Source organism: Coregonus lavaretus (genome assembly GCF_964263955.1).
Source record: "Coregonus lavaretus genome assembly, chromosome: 12".
In the NCBI taxonomy this organism is placed as follows: Eukaryota; Metazoa; Chordata; class Actinopteri; order Salmoniformes; family Salmonidae; genus Coregonus; species Coregonus lavaretus.
The window spans coordinates 46,881,830-46,907,967 of record NC_139999.1 but is presented as its reverse complement, the minus strand read 5'-3'; the positions used below and the strand labels follow the sequence as shown (position 1 = coordinate 46,907,967).

The following is a 26,138-nucleotide window of genomic DNA, read 5'->3' as shown; positions in this document are numbered from 1 at the left end:
TTCTCACAAGTGTTGCGTAGGTTGTGCGCTCTGCAAACAATGTGTCCACTCCGACAATGAGAACGGTAAAAGGAATAATATATTGAATACATTAACAGAAATTACCGTAACCAGACAAACGTTGTAGATTAGGAATTAACGGTAAATGTACTACTGGTGATATGTAATGGGGAATTGATATACACTAACAATCAAACACAAACAATTCACACAATTAAGTTATGAAACAATGAATGTGCACAAATTGGCAGGAGAGAGAAGTGCATTGTGCATCTGGGCGCTGCATGGTCAATCCAATGTCTGCATTTGCCATGCAGCATTTACGGTGATATGGCCTCTGCAGTAGTCAGGGCATTCATACTAATTGCGCTTCACGGAGCAGTGCAGAGCTGTTGTGAAGGAAGTGAGTTTGAGTTCATACAGGATGTACCGCCCCCCCACCTACCGTCAGCCAATCATGTCAATGCAGAGCTATACAGAGCCCTCCGCATTGTTACAAAATGTGGGAGGCGCATGGCGATGCAATTGCGTCACACCCATATGGAGGCACCGACAACATTTACAGATCAAGCATAAATTGGCTTTTAGTCTAGACCTCCGCAATAGATTAGTTCATTGAGATGGGTGCATATACAGTGCATTCGGAAAGTATTCAGACACCTTGACTTTTTCCACATTTTGTTACGTTACAGCCTTATTCTAAAATTGATTACATCGTTTTTTCCCCTCATCAATCTACACATACTACCCCATAATGACAAAGCAAAAACAGGTGTTTTGAAAATGTTCCTACTTTATTCAACAACAAAAAAAACGGAAATATTACATTTACATAAGTATTCAGACCCTTTACTCAGTACTTTGTTCTGTTGGAAGGTGAACCTTCGCCCCAGTCTAAGGTCCTGAACTCTCTGGAGCAGGGTTTCATCAAGGATCTCTCTGTACTTTGCTCTGTTCGTCTTTCCCTCAATCCTGATTAGTCTCCCAGTCCCTGCCGCTGAAATAACTTGAAATATCCAAGATGGTATAGCAGTGCGGTCGTGTATTATGTTGTGTCCTCGTATAAATAGGCGGCAGTTTTGTCTTTTTTCGTATATATTTCTCTATCTCACTTTCAATCCTTAACTAAATATACTTTCCTGCAACCCGCCTCACCCAATGTGGAACGGATTCTATTATTTCTTCATACCTTTTATCAAGAACCCACGGCTGAAACTAGCCTGCTAACTAGCTACTTGCTATTAGCTATTGCTATTAGCCACCGTTAGTGGTCTTCACCACTGTCCGTGGTCTGCACTACCTACCAGCCAGCTCTAGCCTGGACAATTATCGGCCCAGAGTATTTAGGATTTTCTGCCGGAATCACTGAATCACTGGACCTTAACACCGGATCATCACAACTAGCTAGCTGCAACTGAATGGATGTTGTTGTTGGCTAATCACCACTTGCCCCGAAGCTAGCACCAGTTAGCTTTGAGCTAGCCTCGAGCCAGGCCCATCTCCCGGCTATCCACCTCTCTGTCGACGGGACCTCCTAGTGTCGACACGGAGCCCCACCGATCCATCACGACTGGTTTGCCGACGTAATCGTCTGATGTGGTTTCAACAGGCTTCCCGTTGCGATGACCACAAAGATCCGTCTGCTAGCACCGGCCCGCTAGCATGCGCAATCAACAGCCGTGCCTCCTGCTCGCCTGTGCTGTAGCAGCCTACGAACTGCTCCCGGACTTACCTATTGCTGTTCACTGGACTTTATAATCACTCAGCTACACATCTGATGCCCGCTGGACTGTTCCTTAACATGGTACCCCATCCTGTTTATCTGTTTAGCCTCAGCCCAAACTTTCGTCGCCATTACCAGTTGTTGTCTTAGCCCTCTCGAATAACACCTGTGACTGCTTTATGCCTCTCTCCCATGTCAATATGCCTAGCCTATTGCTGTTTGGGTTAGTTGTTATTGTACTATTTCACTGTAAAGCCCCCAGTCCCGCTCAACCTGCCTCAGATAGCTTCATTGTCCCACCACCCATACACGCGGAGACCGGCTCAATCGGTACCTCCAGTGATGCCATCTCTTTCATCGTTACCCAATGCTTAGGTGTACCTCCACTGTACTCATATCCTTCCATATCCATGTCTTTACATAATGCCCTGAATCTATTCTACAACACCCGGAAATCTGCCCTGTTTATTCTCTGTACCCAACGCACTAGAAGACCAGTTCTTAAAGCCTTGAGCCTTCTACTTATTCTATTCCTCCTCTGTTCCTCTGGTGATGTAGAGGTTAACCCAGGCCCTGTAGCCCCCAGGATCACTCCTACTCCCCAGGCGCTATCATTTGTTGACTTCTGTAACCGTAAAAGCCTTGGTTTCTTGCATGTTAACATCAGAAGCCTCCTCCCTAAGTTTTTTAGTTTTTCACTGCGTTAGCACACTCTGCCAACCCTGATGTTCTAGCAGTGTCTGAATCCTGGCATAGGAAGGCCACCAAAAATTCAGAAATGTCCATCCCGAACTACAACATTTTCTGTCTAGATAGAACTGCCAAAGGGGGCAGAGTTGCAATCTACTGTAGAGATAGCCTGCAGAGCTCTATCATACTATCCAGGTCTGTGCCCAAACAGTTTGAGCTTCTACTTCTAAAAATCCACCTTTCCAGAAATAAGTCTCTCACTGTTGCCGCTTGCTACAGCCCCCCCTCAGCCCCCAGTTGTGCCCTGGACACCATATGTGAATTGCTTGCCCCCCATCTATCCTCAGAGTTCGTACTGCTTGGTGACCTAAACTGGGATATGCTTAACACCCCGGCCGTCCTACAATCTAAACTAGATGCCCTCAATCTCACACAAATTATCAAGGAACCTACCAGGTACAACCCTAAATCTGTAAACATGGGCACCCTCATAGATATCATCCTGACTAATTTACCCTCTAAATACACCTCCGCTGTCTTCAACCAGGATCTCAGCTATCACTGCCTCATTGCCTGCGTCCGTAATGGGTCCGCGGTCAAACGACCACCCCTCATCACTGTCAAACGTTCCCTAAAAAACTTCAGCGAGCAGGCCTTTCTAATTGACCTGGCCCGGGTATGCTGGATGGATATTGACCTCATTCCGTCAGTAGAGGATGCCTGGATGTTCTTCAAAAGTGCTTTCCTCTCCATCTTAAATAAGCATGCCCCATTCAAAAAAATCAGAACTAAGAACAGATATAGCCCCTGGTTCACCCCAGACTTGACTGCCCTTGACCAGCACAAAAACATCCTGTGGCGTACTGCATTAGCATCGAACAGCCCCCGCGATATGAAACTTTTCAGGGATGTCAGGAACCAACATACACAATCAGTTAGGAAAGCAAAGGCTATCTTGGAGAATGGAGAATAAGAGCACCTCCTCCCAGCTACCCACTGCACTGAGGCTAGGAAACACTGTCACCACCGATAAATCTACGATAATCGAGAATTTCAATAAGCATTTTGCTACGGCTGGCCACGCTTTCCACCTGGCTACCCCTACCCCGGCCACCAGCCTCTGCACCCTCCTCTGCAACTTGTTCAACCTCTCTTTCGTATCATCTGAGATCCCCAGAGATTGGAAAGCTGCCGCGGTCACCCCCTCTTCAAAGGGGGTGACACTAGATCCAAACTGTTACAGACCTATATCCATCCTACCCTGCCTTTCGAAAGTATTTGAAAGCCAAGTTAACAAACAGATCACCGACCATTTTGAATCCCACCGTACCTTCTCCGCTATGCAATCTGGTTTCCGAGCTGGTCATGGGTGCACCTCAGCCACGCTCAAGGTCCTAAACGATATAATAACTGCGATTGATAAAAAAAACAGTACTGTGCAGCCGTCTTCATCGACCTGGCCAAGGCTTTTGACTCTGTCAATCACCGCATTCTTATTGGCAGAAAAAATTGCCTTGGTTTCTCAACTGACTGCCTCGCCTGGTTCACCAACTACTTCTCAGAGAGTTCAATGTGTCAAATCGGAGGGCCTGTTGTCTGGACCTCTGGCAGTCTCTATGGGGGTGCCACAGGGTTCAATTCTCGGGCCGACTCTATTCTCTGTGTATATCAATGATGTCGCTCTTGCTGCTGGTGACTCTCAGATCCACCTCTACGCAGACGACACCATTTTGTATACATCTGGCCCTTCATTGGACACTGTGTTAACAAACCTCCAAACGAGCTTCAATGCCATACAACACTCCTTCAGTAGCCTCCAACTGCTCTTAAATGCTAGTAAAACTAAATGCATGTTCTTCAATCGAACGCTGCTTGCACCCGCCCGCCCGACTAGAATCACTACTCTCGGCCGGTCTGATTTAGAATATGTGGACAACTACAAATACCTAGGTGTCTGGTTAGACTGTAAACTCTCCTTCCAGACTCACATTAAGCATCTCCAATCCAAAGTTAAATCTAGAATCGGCTTCCTATTTCGCAACAAAGCCTCCTTCACTCATGCTGCCAAACATGCCCTCGTAAAACTGACTATCCTACCGATCCTTGACTTCGGTGATGTCATTTACAAAATAGCCTCCAACACTCTACTCAGCAAATTGGATGTAGTCTATCACAGTGCCATCCGTTTTGTCACCAAAGCCCCATATACTACATCTTATCCAGAGCGACTACCCACCACTGACCTGTACGCTCTTTTTGGCTGGTCCTCACTATATATTCGTCGCCAAACCCACTGGCTCCAGGTCATCTATAAATCACTGCTAGGCAAATCCCTGCCTTATCTTAGCTCATTGGTCACCATAGCAACACCCACCCGTAGTATGCGCTCCAGCAGGTATCTCACTGGTCACCCCCAAAGCCAACACCTCCTTTGGCCACCATTCCTTCCAGTTCTCTGCTGCCAATGACTGGAACGAACTGCAAAATCTCTGAAGCTGGAGACACTTATCTCCCTCACTAACTTTAAGCATCAGTTGTCAGAGCACCTTACCGATCACTGCACCTGTACACAGCCCATCTGAAATTAGCCCACCCAACTACCTCATCCCCATATTGTTATTTATTTTGCTCATTTGCACCCCAGTATCTCTATTTGCACATCATCTCTTGCACATCTATCATTCCAGTGTTAATACTAAATTGTAATTATTTTGCACTATGGCCTATTGCCTTACCTCCATAACTTGCTACATTTGCACACACTGTATACATATTTTCTGTTGTATTTTTGACTTTATGTTTTGTTTACCCCATATGTAACTCTGTGTTGTTGTTTTTATCGCACTGCTTTGCTTTATCTTGGCCAGGTCGCAGTTGTAAATGAGAACTTGTTCTCAACTGGCTTACCTGGTTAAATAAAGGTGAAATAAATAACCAGCTTATTCTAAAATTGATTGAATTGTTTTTTCCACCATTATTTTACACACTACCCCATAATGACAAAGTAAAAACAGGTTTTTAGAAATGTTTGCAAATTATTAAAAATAAAAAAACTGAAATTACATTTACATATGTATTCAGATCCTTTACTCAGTACTTTGTTGAAGCACCTTTGGCAGCGATTACAGCCTCTAGTCTTCTTGGGTATGACGCTACAAGCTTGGCACACCTGTATTTGGGGAGTTTCTCCCATTGTTCTCTGTAGATCCTTACAAGTTCTGTCAGGTTGGATGGGGAGCGTCGCTGCACAGCTATTTTCAGGTCTCTCCAGAGATGTTTGATCAGGTTCAAGTCCGGGCTCTGGCTGGGCCACTCAAGGACATTCAGAGACTTGTCCCGAAGCCACTGCGTTGTCTTGGCTGTGTTCTTAGGGTCGTTGTCCTGTTGGAAGGTGAACCTTCGCCCCAGTCTGAGGTCCTGAGCGCTGTGGAGCAGGTTTCCATCAAGGATCTCTCTGTACTTTGCTCCGTTCATCTTTGCCTCGATCCTGACTAGTCTCCCAGTCCCTGCCGCTGAAAAACATCCCCACAGCATGATGCTGCCACACCATGCTTTACCGTAGGGATGGTGCTAGGTTTCCTCCAGACGTGACGTTTGGCATTCAGGCCAAAGAGTTCAATCTTGGTTTCATCAGACCAGAGAATCTTAGTCCTTTTAGGTGCCTTTTGGCAAACTCCAAGTGGGCTGTCATGCTCCTTTTACTGAGGAGTGGCTTCCGTCTGGCCACTCTACCATAAATGCCTGATTGGTGGTTGTCCTTCTGGAAGGTTCTCCCATCTCCACAGAGAAACTCTGGAGCTCTGTCAGTCACCTCCCTGACCAAGGCCCTTCTCACCCGATTGCTCAGTTTGGCTGGGCGGCCAATTCTAGGAATAGTCTTGGTGGTTCCAAACTTCTTCAATTTTTAAGAATGATGGAAGCCACTGTGTTCTTGGGGACCTTCAATGCTGCAGATCTGTGCCTCGACACAATCCTGTCTCGGACCTCTGCGGACAATTCCTTCGACCTCATGGCTTGTTTTTTGCTCTGACAAGCACTGTCAACTGTGGGATCTTATATAGACAGGTGTGTGCCTTTCCAAATCATGTCCAATCAATTGAATTTACCACAGTTGGACTCCCATCAAGTTGTAGAAATATCTCAAGGATGATCAATGGAAATAGGATGCACCTGAACTCAATTTCGAGTCTCATAGGAAAGGGTCTGAATACTTATGTAAATAAGGTATTTCTGTTTTATTTTTAATAGATCTGCAAACATTTCTAAACCTGTTTTCGCTTTGTCATTATGGGGTGTTGTGTGCAGATTGAGCATTTGTTTTTGGTATTTAATCCATTTTATAATTAGGCTGTAACAAAGTGGTCATTTCTTTCCGAATGCACTCTATACATCATTGCCCGCATGTGGCTTCCCACAACAAGCCCTGACCCATTTCACTCAAGGAGAGCAGTTGTTGGTGTTGCTCTAGCGACTCCTTGTGGCGGGCCGGGCGCCTGCAAGCTCACTTCGGTCACCAGCTGGACTGTGTTTCCTCCGACACATTGGTGCGGCTGGCTTCCGGTTTAAGCGAGCAGTGTGTCAAGAAGCAGGGTGGCTTGGCAAGGTTGTGTTTCGAAGGACGCATGGCTCTCGACCTTCGCCTCTCCTGAGTCCGTAGGGGAGTTGCAGCGATGGGACAAGACTGTAACTACCAATTTGGATATCACAAAATTGGGGAGGAAAAAGAGGTAAAAGTACAGAAAAAAATGAATAAGAGCACTTCACTTGCTGTTCATTGGTCTGCATGGTCAAACGCAACAAGATGTTGGTGACAACGATGCTGCTTTCAAAGCGTTCTATAATGACACTTAGTTTATATCGTACTGTTTGCAAACAGTTAGGCTTTTCTTAGCAAGTTGTCACTGAAAATAAATAATGTTAGCCGCTAATGCTAATCGCTAGTTAGTTTGCTAGCTAAATATAATAAGTCAGAACAAACCTAGCTCGCCTGATATCAGTGCTGGTGTAGGCCTAGATCAGCATGTTGTTGGTGCAACGGTATCTTCTAAATCAGAGAGGAATAGGCGAAGCATGAATATGTTAGCTAGCTAAACGAAGAAGGGGAATGTAACATTGTATAGGGTCCCCTGGGAAACTCTGACCAACACTTTGGTCCTACCCTGTCACAATAATTCCTCTCTGGCTTATTCATTTGTCATGTCAAACAACAATGTATTCAAAGTGCTGCCCACTATATTCCAAGTATTTAATTACAATAATAATTATATTTCCATGATTCCAACTACACCAATAAACTAGGCCTAGATGTTTTGCCCATATCATGCAGCCCTGCGTGGCACTGTCTGGAAATGATAACAAAAGTGCAGGAAATGCAGAAATTGATGAATGCTTAAATTATTTTGGTGGAAGTTAGATTGTTTTATACTGTTCAATCAGAATGGAGAAAGACCCGTTTTTAAATCCCGTATAATTGTGTTGCCACCCAAGGGTCATAAGCTACTCATAAAGCATATTTATAACTTTTTATTATTAAAGATGCACTATGTAGAAATCACTCTGCCATTTCCTGGTTGCTAAAATTCTAATAGTTGTCCTAATTTCAGTGTGTGACAAAACAAGCAAATATAGTGTAGAGAATCATTGTGCCATCTAAACCACTGAAATATATTTTCCTTAACCAAACATTTTGTATTTTCAGCTGTGTGAAGCTGGTGTACAAAACCGAAAGTAAAAGATGCAAATATGAAACTTAAGAATGGGAAGCATATAAATAATGCATATAAAACAGATCTACCGCTTCTTAGACTTGCTTTCAATTAGAATCACAAATCTATAACTCACATTTCTATGTGAATTTGTTTGGGTTGCCCAAAAAGTTACATATTGCAACTTTAAACACAAAATACCGTTAAATACGTCATCACAATATTTGTAACATTTGACAGTATATGATATATTGCCCAGCCCTAATTGGCCCTGTGCACCTGAGGACATGCCACTGCCTGCACAGAGGGGGGGCTTACTGAGCTGTCTGGGAGCTTTGGGGGAGATGGGGAGGAGCTTCACCAGAAGCAAGCCACCTTATACTCGTTCTGATAAAGGCTACATGACTGTTGAAACATCTACAGTGATATGTGGGCTTACATACCTTTTAGTTGAATGCATTGCTCTAGATAAGAGCGTCTGCTAAATGACCAAAATGTAAATGCAATGTTAAAATGTGATTTGCTTCTTTTTTTATGTATCCAAAACCTGTAACCTTACCATAATGCCACTCTGGTCAGGTATGGACAGGCAGGGATAGAGTTGTAATGGTAGATGTGGTGTTGATATCTTGGTTTTGTTTCACTACGTCCACTCATGAGCCCTGTGTGTGTGTTTTAGACTCTAAATGGCTGCTAGGAAGTCTGATACCCACAACAATGGTGAGTGTGTCTCTCTTTCTGCCTCTTCATCTTCTCCATCCATCTGCTCATTTTGGTGTCATTTTCATTCAGGCCTTCTTCTCAACCTGTTTTTCCAGGACCCATTAGCTACCTTGATGACGTTCCCTTCAAAATCAACGATAAGTTCCGCTGCCCTGCCAAAGTGGGGCTTCCCGTTGGCATCTGCCTGCCCGACTGTGGTTCTGTGCTCGCCGACCTGCAGGTAAGTCTTCTGACTTCTGGCACTGTTGCATCAAGGGTTTCAATGACTGGGATGCTAGAGGGTGATTTGTATAGCACCCCCTTTATATTTGTCTGGGATCCTTAAAGTTAAGAAAAATCCCAAACCGAAACGCTTTAAAAAGAAATCTACAATTACGGTCACAGTGCAGTTATCACAAAACATTATTTTCCGTGTTATAGCCTAACTAGACGATTAGGCTATAAAGGCCTGGGGAAAGTTGTGTAATTTAAAGTTTGACACAGCGATATGATCTAGATGAAGAAAGTAAATGGCATAGGCCTAGTTGGTCAAATTCCGTAACAGCTAAGAGCGTTGAAGCGCGAGGCTCAACTTCTCCGCTGTTTTGGTGCCCTCGCTACCACACTGTGAACAGCGTGAAGCGAACCCATGCACATGCCCAGATACTGTGTGTGACCGTGAGAGCGAAGTGTTCCATCTCTCTCATCAAAATATCCTAGCCTATTCATTGATGATAGGCCCTGGTTTACTGAAGTTGCGAGACATTGCAAGCCAAGAAATTGTGAGAGAAAGCATTGTATTGCGAGATACAGCTTTTGATTGCCGATAGATATGCTTAGTGCACAGTTCTGACTCTGTCTGCCTGGTGGCCGACCTGCCTATACTGTGCCCCTCCCCTCTCCGTCCCTTGCTAGCGCGCTATGAAAGATGCAAGTGTTTGTGTTCTCGGAAGTACGGCAACTAATTAGTCTCCTCCGTTTCAAAAATACTGAATCTTGACACTCAGAAATGGGAGTCGACACGGAGTCGACGTGCAAGGAGTTGAGGAATCAATTATTTTGGAGTCGACGTGCAAGGAGTTGAGGAATCAATTATTTTGGAGTCGACGTGCAAGGAGTTGAGGAATCAATTATTTTGGAGTCGACGTGCAAGGAGTTGAGGAATCAATTATTTTGGAGTCGACGCTCCACCACTACGTCGTTGTCGTTAACAGTTGGAAAAATGGAGTAGAAAGGCAAGCGACAGCCATGAAGTCCAGTATAGGAATACTGTGATAATGTATTTGTTTGTTTTAGGGGGTGGATCAGCTTTAATATTGCATATAGATTGTGGCTTCTATCAATGTAATTGTCTGCGTAATTTCCAATCCCCCTTTTATTTATATATATATATATATATATATACGGTATATATTTTTTTTATATGTGTACAGTACCAGTCAAAAGTTTGGACACCTATTCATTGAAGGGTTTTTCTTTATTTTTACTATTTTCTACCTTGTAGAATAATAGTGAAGATATCAAAACTATGAAATAACACATATGGAATCATGTAGTAACCAAAAAAGTGTTTAAAAAATCAACATATATTTTAGATTTTAAATTCTTCAAATAGCCACCCTTTGCCTTTATGACAGCTTTGCACACTCTTGGCATTCTCTCAACCAGCTTCACCTGGAATGCTTTTCCAAAAGTCTTGAAGGAGTTCCCACATATGCTGAGCACTTGTTGGCTGCTTTTCCTTCACTCTGCCGTCCGACTCATCCCAAACCATCTCAATTTGGTTGATGTTGGGGGATTGTGGAGGCCAAGTCATCTGACGCAGCACTCCATCACGCTCCTTCTTGGTAAAATAGCCCTTACACAGCCTGGAGGTGTATTGGGTCATTGTCCTGTTGAAAAACAAATGATAGTCCCACTAAGCCCAAACCAGATGGGATGGCTTATCGCTGTGGAAGCCATGCTGGTTAAGTGTGCCTTGAATTCTAAATAAATCACAGTGTCACCAGCAAAGCACCCCCACACCATAACACCACCTCCTCCATGCTTTACGGTGGGAACTACACATGCAGAGATACAATGCATTGCTAAAGTATTCATCCTGCTTAGCGTTTTTCCTATTTTGTTGCATTACAACCTGTAATTTAAATGGATTTTTATTTGGATTTCATGTAATGGACATATTTCAAATTGGTGAAGTGAAATGAAAAAAATTGTTTCCAAAAATTAATAACGGAAAAGTGGTGCGTGCATATGTATTCACCCCCTTTGATATGAAGCCCCTAAATAAGATCTGGTGCGACCAGTTACCTTCAGAAGCCACATAATTAGTTAAATAAAGTCCACTTGTGTGCAATGTAAGTGTCACATGATCTCAGTGTATGTGTGTGTATATATACACCTGTTCTGAAAGGCCCCAGAGTCTGCAACACCACTAAGCAAGGGGCACCACCAAGCAAGCAGCACCATGAAGACCAAGGAGCTCTCCAAACAGGTCAAGGACAAAGTTGTGGAGAAGTACAGATCAGGGTTGGGTTATAAAAAAAAAATATCAGAAACTTTGAACATCCCACGGAGCACCATTAAATCCATTATTAAAAAATTGAAAGAATATGGCACCACAACAAACCTGCCAAGAGAGGGCCGCCCACCAAAACTCACGGACCAGGCAAGGAGGGCATTAATTAGAGGCAATAAAGAGACCAAAGATAACCCTGAAGGAGCTGCAAAGCTCCACAGCGGAGATTAGCGTATCTGTCCATAGGACCACTTTAAGCCGTACACTCCACAGAGCTGGGCTTTACGGAAGAGTGGCCAGAAAAAAAGCCATTGCTTAAAGAAAAAAATATACACGTTTGGTGTTCGCCAAAAGGCATGTGGGAGACTCCCCAAACATATGGAAGAAGGTACTCTGGTCAGATGAGACTAAAATGTAGCTTTTTGGCCATCAAGGAAAAACGCTATGTCTGGTGCAAACCCAACACCTCTCATCACCCCGAGAATACCATCCCCACAGTGAAAGCATGGTGGTGGCAGCATCATGCTGTGGGGATGTTTTTCATCAGCAGGGACTGGGAAACTGGTCAGAATTGAAGGAATGATGGATGGCACTAAATAGAGGGGAATTCTTGAGGGAAACCTGTTTCAGTCTTCCAGAGATTTGAGACTTGGACGGAGGTTCACCTTCCAGCAGGACAATGACCCTAAGCATACTGCTAAAGCAACACTCGAGTGGTTTAAGGGGCAACATTTAAATGTCTTGGAATGGCCTAGTCAAAGCCCAGACCTCAATCCAATTGAGAATCTGTGGTATGACAAAGATTGCTGTACACCAGCGGAACCCATCCAACTTGAAGGAGCTGGAGCAGTTTTGCCTTGAAGAATGGGCAAAAATCCCAGTGGCTAGATGTGCCAAGCTTATAGAGACATACCCCAAGAGACTTGCAGCTGTAATTGCTACAAAAGGTATTGACTTAGTTATGCACGCTCCAGTTTTCTGTTTTTTTGTCTTATTTCCTGTTTTGTTTCACACAAAAACATATTTTGCATCTTCAAAGTAGTAGGCATGTTGTTTAAATGAAATGATACAAACCCCCCAAAAATCAATTTTAATTCCAGGTTGTAAGGCAACAAAATAGGAAAAATGCGAAGGGGGGTGAATACTTTCGCAAGCCACTCTACTCCTCATGAATGAGACATATCTCATGACTTAATCAATCCGACAGAATCTGGTTAATCTCCATTCCTTTAGTCCCGTGGCTGCTGCTGCTCACTAACTAGTCCTGCTGGTTCTCTCTCTTCCCTCTTCTCTGGGCACTGCAGTATGACTTCTCCCTGGAGAGGCGGAGCGTGCGCTGGGGGGCGGAGCTGGCTGAGGCCAGGGCGGCGGAGGCCCGAGCTGCAGAGGCGGCCAGGGCGGAGCTAGAGAGCAGGGAGCACTCGGCCCCTGCCCAGGACCCTGACGGGGGATTGGCCTGCGGGGGGAAGAGACCATGCCCTGCCGAGGAGCAGGACGCTCTCCCGCCCGCGATGAACCCGCTGATGGCCAGCTTGCACCACAACGCTATTCTCACCCCGCTGCCTGCCCCAGCCAGGCAGACCGCTCCCAGCATCCCGACCCCACAGTACCTTAACCTGGCTGACTTTGAGCGCGAGGAGGACCCCTTTGACAAGCTGGAGCTCAAGACACTGGACGATAGGGAGGAGCTGCGCAACATCCTCCAGAGCCAGCCACAGCCCCAGCAGCAGCCGCAGTCTGTATCCCCGCCTGAGGCACCCCAACCCAGGCCAGCATCGCGAGGCAGCACCCCTCCACCCCAGCTCCTCGCCACCAGCCTTCCAGCCAAAACGGGCTTTGCCCACAAACCCAACGGGCTGGTGGCGCTACTGGACATGGACAGAGCTGGGGATCTGTCTCGGGGACAGACAATGGACCCTGACCGGCCCTGCAACATCCGCTCGCTGACCTTCCCTAAGCTGTCAGACCCCGGGGACTCCTACTGTCCGCCGCCTGTACCACGTAGCCTACCCAACGGCAGCCCACCGGCACCCCAGCAGAAGACAGAGGAGCCACCCAGTCACACCCAACACACCAAAAATGGGGCACCAAAGCAGGTGAGCTTTGCACGCACACACATGCGTAGTGGGCCCTGCTTAGTTTCAATTACTAAATGTTTTGTGGACAACAGGAAGATATATATATTTACCCTTATACAGATATGACGCTACAACTCTCTCTCCCTCAATAGATAAGTGCAGGTCCTCCGCCTCTCCCGTGCAGCGGGGCGCTGCTCAGCCTGTCCCCCAGTGAGCGGCAATGTGTGGAGACCATAGTGGCCATGGGCTACTCTTACGAAGGGGTCCTGCGGGCCATGCAGAGGCGAGGCCAGAACGTGGAGCAGGTGCGCCCCTCCGCTCTCCCTCCTCCCGACCACAGCAGCCTAGGCCCATTTCTCCATAGAGATCAATTATAAAGAAATGTTCTATTTTATTATTTGATGTCACTCACTCACTGCCCATTGCGCCCAGGTGATTGTGTGTCATGGTTGACTCTGAAATCATCAGGTGCCTGCGTTATGTGATTGTGTGTGTTCACAACATGTGGCTTTAGAAGTCCACCAGGCAACAAAATGGGGATGGTGGTTGTGAATAAATACATTGAATTTACGCAGCGTTTTTTGTCTCGACACACCATCCACCACCTTGGTTTAATGCCACCCTCAACACTATGATGACATCAGACACAACAGACATGTTAGGGGCTTGTTAACAGTGAATAAACATTCGCCAACAATGTCATGATATGCAGTGGAATTTTGACAGTTTGCCAGCTAGCTTTATTTGGCTACCTATCCTCAAGCATCACTCGAGTACAATATTGTGGATTTAGCTATCCCTATAATCAACAAAGAATATTAAGGGACAGTTAGAAAATTACTGGGGTGAGGGGACTGGTCCAAAATAGGGGAGGGTTGTCAAACTTTTTTTTTTCTTTGGGGAGGGTTGTGTTTAAAAAAATATTGGGAACTGGAGGGTAGTGCGTTTTTTTCCCCCTGGTTTACTTTTGCTCTTTTGCAGGTTTGACTATAATTTCTAATATCCTAGCCAAATTTCCTCATCTGCTTGCATATGAAGGTGTTCTGGTACTTCCGTTATGCTTTAACTTTTACTATACAACAGGTCAATATAGTCTACCAGTCTAACTGTCTATCCTGCCCTCTATCCACCATTCATAGTGACAATAGTGGTAGGTGGATCGTTTGTCCAGATCTGCAATAGGCTAACTAGCAATCATACCACACACAAAATCATTTAAAGCTGCACCAATTTTCAATATAAAGTGAAGACATGAGACACGCAGTTCAAAAAGCTCCCCTATTGATCATTTTTCTGGGAAAAATACAAGTATCTAGACTAGCTTACAACACCACATTGTAATGAATAATTGCATTATTGTTTTTGAGTACACAATTCTACTTTAGGCTGTATACAGCATTGAAAATGTCATTTGAATAACGGAAAGGAACAGTAGCAGACCTTCTTTTTTTTTTTTTACTTCTGATACTGAGATATGCTGTGTGTTGCAGCTGATTATTCTCCCAAGTCATCCTATAATAATGTGGCCACATATGCTCCCAGCATGCCCAATTATTCAGGAAAGCTCAACGCACGCTCTGTTCTGCCTCCTCCGATCCGACCGACAACCTAACACTTCAGTATAGCCTAAATATTTGTCATTTAACTTTTAAAATGTATTACCTTTGTGTGGCATTAACTAAACCAGTCACAATGTTTTAATCTGATTAGGCTACTTCAAAAGTCTCCTGTAGGCTATCTGCGCACGTTCGTCCAAAATATAATTTCAGCATCCAAGCTGTGCACCTGTCATGCCATTTGATGAATGGAAAGGGACCTCTGTTACAAAACACAAAGTTTGTCATTCGAAGATTGTCTAGCCCAACCTTCGATACTGGGTACAAGGTAGGGAGGGATGTATTTTCCGTCTTGTCGAAATTTACGTAATTATTTGATTGTGGTGTTGAAAAAAACAAACTTTGATGTTGAAGCGCCCGAAGTCTGTATGCTTTGCTTATTGGTTGTGTGGTGCATTGGCACAGAAACCTGTTGGTGGAAAATGTGTTGCATATATCTTATTTTATTATAAATATAGGATCAAAATGTAAAAAATCTGATTTCCCCCTAGCTGATCATTGTCTGCAGCCGGTTCTGATTGTAGTTTAATGACAGACAGGGAGAGGGAGCTTGACTGTGGTGGTCGGCGAACCCTCCACTTTCTGGCCGATAGCCCTGCGACTGTGCCACAAAAGCATGCTGAAAAGGCAAAGTTGATATCCACGTTTATAAACACAGGGTCAATACAATTATTGTTAATTGTGTTCATAAACATTTTGAGTTAATTCAATGAAGGTGGGAGGATGTGCACTTTTTTTACAGTACGGGGGTGGTCGTCATGTGAAAATATTCTTTACGTTTGGGAGGGTGGTAAAAAATGTTTTTCTGGAAAGATGGCTAGGTGGGACAAACACATTTCAGTCACATACAGTGCCTTCAGAAAGTATTCATACCCCTTAAGTTATTCCACATAATGGATTAAAGATGTAATATGCAGAAATCGCTCCGCCATTTCCTGGTTGCAAAAATTCTAGTTGTTTGCCTAATTTCTTGTTTGTGACAAAACAAGCAAGTATAGTGTAGAGAATCATTTTACCATCTAAACCGGTGTGAAATCTTTTCCATAACCAAAAATGTTGTATTTTCAGCTGTTTGAACCTGGTGTACAAGACCGGAAGTAAAAGACGCAAAACGAAACTTAAAAATGGGAAGCATGGAAGTAGCGCACATAGAACAGATCTACTGCTTCTTAGACTTGAGGATAACAGATGAGAATCAAATCAAATGTTATTGGTCACATACACATTTAGCAGATGTTATTGCGGGTGTAGCGAAATGCTTGTAAAAAAATATTTCCAGCTGTATGTAATAACTCAAAAATGTTCTGGGCTAATAATGTTAAAAAAAAACGAAATACTGCAAAGTTGCTTAGGAGCTAGAACCAGAGCTGCCATGTCTGTCGGAGACATCTTACCCAGATCTATAACTCACATTTCTGTTAATTTTGTCGGGTTGCCCAAAAAGTTACTTATTGCAGCTTTAAATATATTTTTTTTCTCACCCATTTATCTATCCTGTTGCCTAGTCACTATATACCTACCTTTATGTACATACAGTGCCTTCAGAAAGTATTCATACCCCTTGACTTATTCCACATTGTGTTGTTACAGCCTGAATTCCAAATGGATTAAATAAACTCAGCAAAATAAGAAACGTCCTCTCACTGTCAACTGCATTTATTTTCAGGAAACTTAACATGTGTAAATATTTGTATAAACATAAGATTCAACAACTGAGACATAAACTGAAGAAGTTCCACAGACATGTGACTAACAGAAATTGAATAATGTGTCCCTGAACGAAGGGGGGTGGGGGTCAAAATCAAAAGTAACAGTCAGTATCTGGTGTGGCCACCAGCTGCATTAAGTACTGCAGTACATCTCCTCCTCATGGACTGCACCAGATTTGCCAGTTCATGCTGTGAGATGTTACCCCACTCTTCCACCAAGGCACCTGCAAGTTCCCGGACATTTCTGGGGGGAATGGCCCTAGCCCTCACCCTCCGATCCAACAGGACCCAGACGTGCTCAATGGGATTGAGATCCGGGCTCTTCGCTGGCCATGGCAGAACACTGACATTCCTGTCTTGCAGGAAATCACGCACAGAACGAGCAGTATGGCTGGTGGCATTGTCATGCTGGAGGGTCAGGATGAGCCTGCAGGAAGGGTATCACATGAGGGAGGAGAATGTCTTCCCTGTAACGCACAGCGTTGAGATTGCCTGCAATGACAACAAGCTCAGTCCAATGATGCTGTGACACACTGCCCCAGACCATGACGGACCCTCCACCTCCAAATCGATCCCGCTCCAGAGTACAGGCCTCGGTGTAACGCTCATTCCTTCGACGATAAACGCAAATCCGACCATCACCCCTGGTGAGACAAAACCGCGTCTCGTCAGTGAAGAGCACTTTTTTGCGAGTCCTGTTTGGTCCAGCAACAGTAGGTTTGTGCCCATAGGCGACATTGTTGCCGGTGATGTCTGGTGAGGACCTGCCTTACAACAGGCCTACAAGCCCTCAGTCCAGCCTCTCTCAGCCTATTGCGGACAGTCTGAGCACTGATGGAGGGATTGTGCGTTCCTGGTGTAACTCTGGCAGTTGTTGCCAACCTGTACCTGTCCCGCAGGTGTGATGTTCGGATATACCGATCCTGTGCAGGTGTTGTTACACTTGGTCTGCCACTGCGAGGACGATCAGCTGTCCGTCCTGTCTCCCTGTAGTGCTGTCTTAGGCGTCTCACAGTACGGACATTGCAATTTATTGACCTGGCCACAACTGCAGTCCTCATGCCTCCTTGCAGCATGCCTAAGGCACATTCACGCAGATGAGCAGGGACCCTGGGCATCTTTCTTTTGGTGTTTTTCAGAGTCAGTAGAAAGGCCTCTAGTGTCCTAAGTTTTCATAACTGTGACCTTAATTGCCCACCGTCTGTAAGCTGTTAGTGTAGTTAACGACCCTTCCACAGGTGCATGTTCATGAATTGTTTGGTTCATTGAACAAGCATAGGAAACAGTGTTTAAACCCTTTACAATGAAGATCTGTGAAGTTATTTTCATTTTTACAAATTATCTTTGAAAGACAGGATCTTGAAAAAGGGACGTTTCTTTTTTTTGCTGAGTTTAGATTCACACGCATTACCCCATAATGACAAACGTGTTTAGACAATTCATTTACATAAGTATTCACATTCCTGAGTCAATACTTTGAAGAAGCATCTTTGGCAGTGATTACAGCTTTGAGTCGTCTTGGGTATGTCTATCAGCTTTGCACATCTGGATTTGGGGATTTCCTCCCATTCTTCTGTGCAGATTTTCTCAAACTCTGTTAAGTTAGATGGGGAGCGGCGGTGAACAGCAATCTTCAAGTATTTCCACAGATTTTAAATGGGATTCAAGTCTGGGCTTTGGCTGGGCCACTCAAGGACTTTCACATTATTTTTCTAAAGCCATTGCGGTGTTGATTTGGCTGTATGCTTGGGGTCATTGTCCTGTTGGAATGTAAATCTTCACCCCCAGTCTAAGGTTGAACCACCCTTATGTATGTATTTTAATAATTATCTAATAAATTCAATCGATCAGTCCCTGCCGCTGAAAAGCATCCCCATATCGCAGCGTTTCCCAAACTCGGTCCTCGGGACCGTAAGGGGTGCACGTTTTGGTTTTTGCCCTAGCACTACACAGCTGATTCAAAGCTTGATTATTTTAATCAGCTGTGTAGTGCTTGGGCATAAACGTGCACCCCTTGAGGTCCCGAGGACAGAGTATGGGAAACCCTGCAATAGCATGATGCTGCTACCACCATGCTTCACAATAGGGAAGGTATTAGACTGGTGATGAGCTGTGCCTGGTTTTGTCCAGACATAGCGCTTTGCGTTCAGGCCAAAAGGTTACATTTTTGTCTCGTCAAACCACAGAATATTTTGCCTTATGCTCTGAGTCTTTCCCGTGCCTTTATGCAAACTCCAGGCGTGCTGTCATAAGCCTTTTTCTCAGGAGTGGCCACTCTTTCATAAAGCCCAGATTGGTGAAGTGCTGTAGAGACTGTTGTTTTTCTGGCAGGTTCTCCCATCTCAGCCAAGGAACTCTATAGTTCTGTCAGTGGTCATTGGGTTCTTGGTCACCTTGCTGACCAAGGTCCTTCTTGCACGGTTGCTCAGTTTGGTCGGACGGCCAGCTCTTGGCAGAGTCTGGGTAGTTCTGTATTTTTTTCCATTTCCGAATGATGGAGACCACTGAAACTGTCAACGCTCAATTGTTTTATACCCTTCCACAAATATGCCTCATTACAATTCTGACTTGCATTGTCAACTGTGGGACCTTAAATAGACAGGTGTTTCTTTCTAAATCATGTCCAAACAATGGAATTAGCCACAGTTGGACTCAAATTGAATGCACCTGAGCTCAATTTGGAGTGTCATAGTAAATTTGAATACTTATTGAAATGAGATTTCTGTTTCATTTTCACTAAATTAGCAAAAAAATCTCTTCCACTTTCTCATTCCGGGGTATTGTGTGTAGATGGGTGAGGAAAAAAATATATTTAATCAATTTTGAATTTAGGCTGTAACACAACAAAATGTGGAATAAGTCAAGGGGTATGAATACTTTCTGAAGGCACTGTTATCTCTTTCAAGATGTATGAACCTTGGGGGTGAATTTGGTCACCTCATATTTGCGTTCATAATTAGCTTGCTCTCTGCTTAGGGAGTGAACGTTAATTATAATAAGGGTTACATGGAGAAATATCTGACCCCTCTGAAATGAAAATGGATGGCTTCAGCAAAATATATTTTACCTAAACCCTCCCTGAACGCTTGAAAAACCAAACAAGTGACACTCCTCAATACCCAAAATAATAATTAAAACAAAGTGGATAGCAGAGAACGTCTACTATTTTACCCTCACTTCTTGGACAGACCAGAGCCATAGATATGCAGTTTTAGAAACTGTTCTTCGTCCTGTAAGCATTATATGAAAACGCAGGAATTTTGATAGCGCACAGGGCTGCGGGCCAGAAGGTTGTGGGTTCGCAGACCACCGTGGACAAGAGTAGGGGTGGAAAGATCTCCTTTTATAGTAAAAGCATTGCATGAATCTATCATATTTGCAGGCCCAAGAAAAAATATGTATTTTTATTAAAATGTCATGTAATTCAACGTCATTTTACAGATTAGCAGAATCTTTCTTAATATCACACAAATTACCGAAATTACAAGATAAGAATGGACAAAGATAGGCCTATGTGTATATCTAATCATATTTCTCCAATGCCAAATGAGTAGGTCTTGTTTGCAATAAATTGTCACTGTTTGCAAATAATTCAATCTGAGACGTCGTTAGGAATCTGAGCATAGTACTTTCAAAAGTTAGGCCTACCTTTCCACCCCAGACAAAGTAGGCCTACCGACACAGAAAAAATGTAAACTTTAACTGCCTGCTACTCTTCTTCCAAAGTTTTGTATTTTTTTATTTTTTCATCTCCTCGGCTATAGAAGGTTGTAGCTCAGCCTCTAAATGTCAAAGAAATGAAACAATGATATTCCCATATGGATCGGAGTCACGTCTTTCCCGGGTATTGTCCAGCTTGTTTCTAGCGTAAAGCATTGCGGACCAAAGCGCTGTTATAGATCACTTTTATATAATCAGATCAGTTTAATTTTCTTAAATCTTAAACTAACAAGGGGGTAGGCCTGTGGTTTTTGACATTTTCTTTAATAAAAGGTAGGCCTATGGCAATTAGTCTTGGTTTTAATTTAACAGCCCTTCACTGACACCGAGGTAGGATATTTAAAGAGTGGATGGTGGGTGGAGGAATTGACAGACAAATCTATGGATATATCAGCCTATAGCCTAATTCCTCCTGTCAAACAGGTAGGCCTACCTCTTATTTCTTTAAATAGGAAGAAATAGGCTCCAACACAAAGCCGTCTTGTTTGTCAAGTCTAATTTAAAATGAAGACTGTTGAAATGAATGATGCCTACTCACCATTTCCGATTGATTGTGCTACTGCTTCAAGTTTCAGCACCACAGTGTAAGTTACTCGAATCTGGCTTATCTGGTCAATAACTTGGATAATTACATCATGGACAAACATTTAAGTTGAGCTATCAAAGTTGAGCTCCGGTCCTCCTCATCTTCGCGCTCTCCTTCTCAAACTGAACAGGCTATAGACTAGTCCGCACGCAAAAAGTGGATGTTTTGGACTAGGCCTAATCAACAAACAAAACAAATCAGCAGAAGCCTTTGACTCTCCTTCTGAACTGCCACCGTAGGCCTATACAGCATATCCATTGGTTATGCAGCACACAAAATAACTTGTATTATTATCAGCAAGCGCAGTCAGGTGCTCAGGGTTGGAATATCCATTGCCATGTGTAATGCACCCTAGTTGTATTTACACCATCCTACCAGCTATCTTAGAAATATAACTTTGCTCTGTGCTTCTCCGAGCATGCACTTCGTAGCCTATAGCCCATAGGCTATGGATCATTTGATTGGGACCACACTAAATAGCCTATAGGCACACTTGTATTGCGTGCCCAGCGGAGAATCAGAGATGAGGGGCGGCATCAGGCACACGATATATAGCCTAATAAGCAACTAATTCTAAAACCTGACAAATTACATGACCTTCCCCGGGACTGAAATTGAAATAGCATGACCCTCCCCCATTTTCCTCCAGGTAACCATTCTCTAAATGTCGATCAATCCCTTAGCTAGCAGATAAAGTCTGGCCTTACACAGGAAGCCCACACCTAAAGATCAACAATATCTGTCGTCCTGTGACCCAGGTGCTGGAGTACCTGTTTACTCACGCCCGTCTTTGTGAGCGGGGATTTGATCCCAGTGCCATAGAGGAGTGCTTAGATATGTTCCAAAACTCTGAAGAGAAGGTAAGTCCACCCACAGTCTCATCTCTCTCACACACAGATATGCCTGTTTCTACAGATGCACTCAACATGCCAAAGATGCTAATATCCAGCTAATAACTCTTATCTGTGATGCATTCGAAAACAGAAATGTAGAGTGGCCTAAGGTAGGGTTCACTTCCAGTTTTCCCTGAACTTGGATACACCAAGCATGTACTGCTTTCCTCCCTCCACAATACTTCTGAAGTGTTTGTTTTTTAACAATCTGTTTATTCGATCAAGTACACAAACAGTCCGTAACAAGAATTCCCAATTACAATGCATGTTTTTCATGATTTCCTCAGACCTTGGAGTTCCTGTCGCTGATGACTCGGTTTGGTGAGATGGGCTTTGAGAAGGACACCATCAAGGAGGTGCTGCTGGTGCACAACAATGACCAGGACAAGGCTCTGGAGGACCTCATGTCCCGCGCCACAGCCAGCTGAGCCCTCCAACCAACCATCCACCCACAGGCCTCTGGCTGGCTGGCTTCCTCCCAGTACCACCCGCCCGTCCACCCCTAAACACACAGTCCCCATGCCCCAACAGTGTTACAGCACAGAGTGGAGAACTCTCACCCCACCCGATATAGCTCATGACCCCAGTCTGGCCCACTCACACACAGTGACCCCAAGAAAGATAGTAAACACATACACTAACATAAGTGAGAAATGGGACCTTTGTGTTCCTGGAGTGTGGGGCAGTGGACAAATGGATGCAAACGAGGGGGTTGGTTTATGCTGACCACATGCCTGTTTTACCTTTCTGTCGATCAACGTGTGTGCTCCATGATGGTTTGAAGGAGGCGTGAACTTCCCATAGGAGCATATAGAGGTGACCCGATGCTGGACAGCACTTTGGTGGGTGTGTCTGACTCTGTGGGTGGGACTTGGAGGAGACAATGGACCTAGAACTGTGAGGAACCACTAGCCAGGCTCTACTTTCTACAGATAAACAGTTAACACTCCCAGCTAACTAAGCTGCCATATTCTGCTGTTTAGAGCAGGCCTACAAAATGGTGGAGGGGAGGGGACGCCAAGCGGCCCATGTGTGACTTACTGACCGACCGACGGCAGAACCTAGAAACGCAAATGCGCATCATCGCAGAACAGAGAACTGACTCCAAGAAGTGCCCTCTTCCCGCGAATGGCGTTCACAGATATCATATTTTCTATGCTGTCATTTTGCTTGTTCATTTGTCTGTTCGAAAGGACACACATTATTTTATAGAGATTCTCTTTCTTTGCTTTCTGTTTTAGGAAGTGCATTAACAGTAATAATAATATAACTGCTACTACTGCCTGTTGGCTCCTCCTGCACTGGAACAGACTGCAAGGCCAATTATTTTGCAGGAAATATAAAACATGTCCAAATGCATACACGCACCCAATGGCACAGAGATGCGAAAACTGCACAGACACCACACCAACATAGATATTGACTTATTTAAAAAGTACACTGACATTTAATAATGAGATCAATATGAAGAAAAAATGAAAAATCTTGTATGATAAGCAAGCAAAATGATGGTGCTTTGAAACAGTCCCTATTGGGGTCGATTTTATAGACTGGACAGAGAGAAGAGAAAAATAATGGAAATGTTAGGTTGTTCTGCAACCAAAACGTTTGTGCAATAGATGTTTTATGATGTGACTGACTGGCACCTTTTTTAGACCCAGTGAACTTTGGGTGTCCCTGAGCAAATCCCAAAATGACTGATGGCCTTTGCTGGAGACACGCTCACTGGAGGAGGAAATGTGTAGAAGAAAATATTTGATTTCATTGTTTGCTGTCATTTACTCCCCTCATTATTGGAGTTCATGCTTCACTATCAACTATGAGTAGAGTTTGTCTGACTCGTCACACATATTCATGCTGATCTGAATGTGTTTTGGCCTCACTCTGGTGTCATGCATAGGAATCGGACTGGCAAATCTTCCAAGAACAGGTCAGAAGATAAAACATCTTACCAGTTAGATTTTAACCATATTCGTTAGGGTGATATTTTATGTTCTAATTGTACTTCATATAGCTATGTTTTCACCTTGCATCGATCCTTTTGACTACTGATCTGTGTGTATGAGTCTACAGGTATTTTTGAAGTGCCATGATGATGCTCTCCATTTCATGTGTGAATCTTGGTTCACAGAAAAGTATCTCTGTCCTCTCCCAACCAAGCAGCCAGTTGATTCACGCTTCAAGATTACTTTTTGAAGATGACAAAATATTTATTTAGAATACAACAGTCTTCATCGCGGGGAGATCTCTTTATAGAACACAAGTCTTGATCTCCTCTGTTAATCAAGGGGAGATCTCTCTGGTAATCAAGGGGATCTCGTGACACATGAGATTAAGGTCTGAAAAGCAGTACATGGGAACGTGACTATGAAAATTGGCACTTCAATCAGAGGTTGTATCTAGTTCTGCCATCTGAAGACGTGAACAAACAATTGTTACAGATTGACAAAATCATGTAGGCCTATTGTAAGAATCTGGCATTGAGAACATATGTAGAGTTTGATCTTTCTATTGATAGCATGTTGCCAATACAGATATGAGTGTGTCAGTCATGGTCTTGGCAGTGTGTGCCACTTAACCCAGACGGATCCACTTGCCTGCAGATACTGAAACACCCCAGATCCCATTATGAATTATTAGACTGTGAGCATAGCGTCTAAACGCCGGGCCACCTCCAGACCTTGCTCTGAACTATAGGCGAACTTTAGCCTCCTGATAAGTTGTACATTTCCTTTGAACACTCAGACTTCTTTGGGGAGGGGGGCACAAGAAGCCAAGCCACATAGAACATGTTGATGGTTGAGAGAACAAGTGCTAGCCTGCTTTTTTCATTGTGGACATTATTGGGTCTAATCCTAACTTGATATTGTTTTTTTGTGAGTCAATGAGAGACTTGGGAAGGGCTGGTCTGATATGACGAATCTGGAGTTTTATGTCTTAATGATATAAATAAGTGGTGTTCCTGGTAGCTCCTGAAATGTAGTTTTTTTTTTTTTTTTTTTTCGTTTTCTCCTGAATCATTTGGCAGTTCTTCAATGTGATTAAACATACACATCTTTTCAATGGTGTGGCTGTTACTATTTATAAGGTGTGTTGGTGTTTTTTATCAATGGTTATTGGAAAACAAGTCATTCGATACATTCTAGCTGTGGTATGTTTTTCACCTGGTTTGTACAGCAGCACAATGGTTTGGTAGCAATTGTTAGACACGACAACAACAATGCAAAGATATGATTGTTCCCTGAGCATTGTGGGTAAAGGCGAGAAACTTCCAGTTTTGTGGAGTGGTCAGCATAAAAAAAAAAAGAATTGGTGCCTTTTTATTTATGCTGCCTCAGTCAAAGTAGATGGGCTGTTCTGTTCATATTCCATTACTAACTTTTACATCAGAGCCTGAGCTGTGCGGTTATATGCTCTATCTACATTTGTTCCATGCCCGGTTCCATTTTGGAACCCTTTGAAACTGCCAGTGTGAAAAATGCCCTTTTGTGTTCACACAGATCTCAGAGCTGTATAAGTGGAAGCAATATGATTGAAGCTTGACTGCCTATTGAGGGGCTGCATAGAGCAATAACCACACTGCTTACCAGTGGTGGGAAAGTACTCAATTGTCATACTTGAATAAATACTACTTCAGTAAAAGTCTAAAAGTGTCTGGTTTAAAAGGTACTTAAGTACAGTGGTGGAAAAAGTACTCAATTTTCATACATGAGTGAAAATGCCATACATCAAATTCCTTGTATTAAGCTAACCAGATGGCACAATATTCTTATTTACTTTTTTTTAAGGACAGCCAGGCCAGGGGCAAACTCCAACACTCAGACCGAATTTACAAACGCAGTATTAGTGTTTAGTGAGTCCACCAAATCAGAGGCAGTAGGGATGACAACGTGTTATATTGATAGGTGCATAAATTTGACCATATTGCTGTCCTGCCTGAGCATTCAAAATGTAACGATTACTTTTGGGTGTCAGGGAAAATGTGCAGGTTAGCGTTTTTCATCATGAATCTTGTTGTGGAGGCAGCTCTGCAGAGTGGTCAGTAACTGGCACAGCCACAAAGTCATAAAATCTGAAAACCTAACCTTATCCACACTACTAATCCTAACCTTAAATTAAGACCAAAAAGCAATTTGTTTGTTTTCATGAATTTCTACAATATAGCCAATTTTGTCATTGCAGCTGGCCTATCTAAGGG

The 26,138-nt window shown here is 43.7% G+C and overlaps 1 protein-coding gene across 2 annotated transcripts in view; it reads left to right on the top strand.

Moving 5' to 3' along the window:
* The window catches only part of LOC311138535 (ubiquitin-associated protein 1-like), a 31,304-nt gene extending 5,725 nt beyond the window's left edge, over positions 1–25,579 (top strand). Inside the window, exons 2-7 of one of the 2 annotated variants that reach the window (XM_084173250.1) lie at positions 8,798–8,838; positions 8,937–9,061; positions 12,643–13,434; positions 13,569–13,721; positions 21,806–21,907; positions 22,228–25,579. In XM_084173250.1, coding sequence (XP_084029376.1) covers positions 8,805–8,838; positions 8,937–9,061; positions 12,643–13,434; positions 13,569–13,721; positions 21,806–21,907; positions 22,228–22,368 — 1,347 coding nt within the window. In that variant the 5' untranslated portion in view covers positions 8,798–8,804 and the 3' untranslated portion in view covers positions 22,369–25,579. Of the gene's footprint in view, positions 1–8,797; positions 8,839–8,936; positions 9,062–12,642; positions 13,435–13,568; positions 13,722–16,100; positions 16,780–21,805; positions 21,908–22,227 lie in introns of those variants that run through there. The other variant, XM_084173251.1, reaches the window with a different exon arrangement.
* The last annotated feature ends 559 nt before the right edge of the window (positions 25,580–26,138 follow it).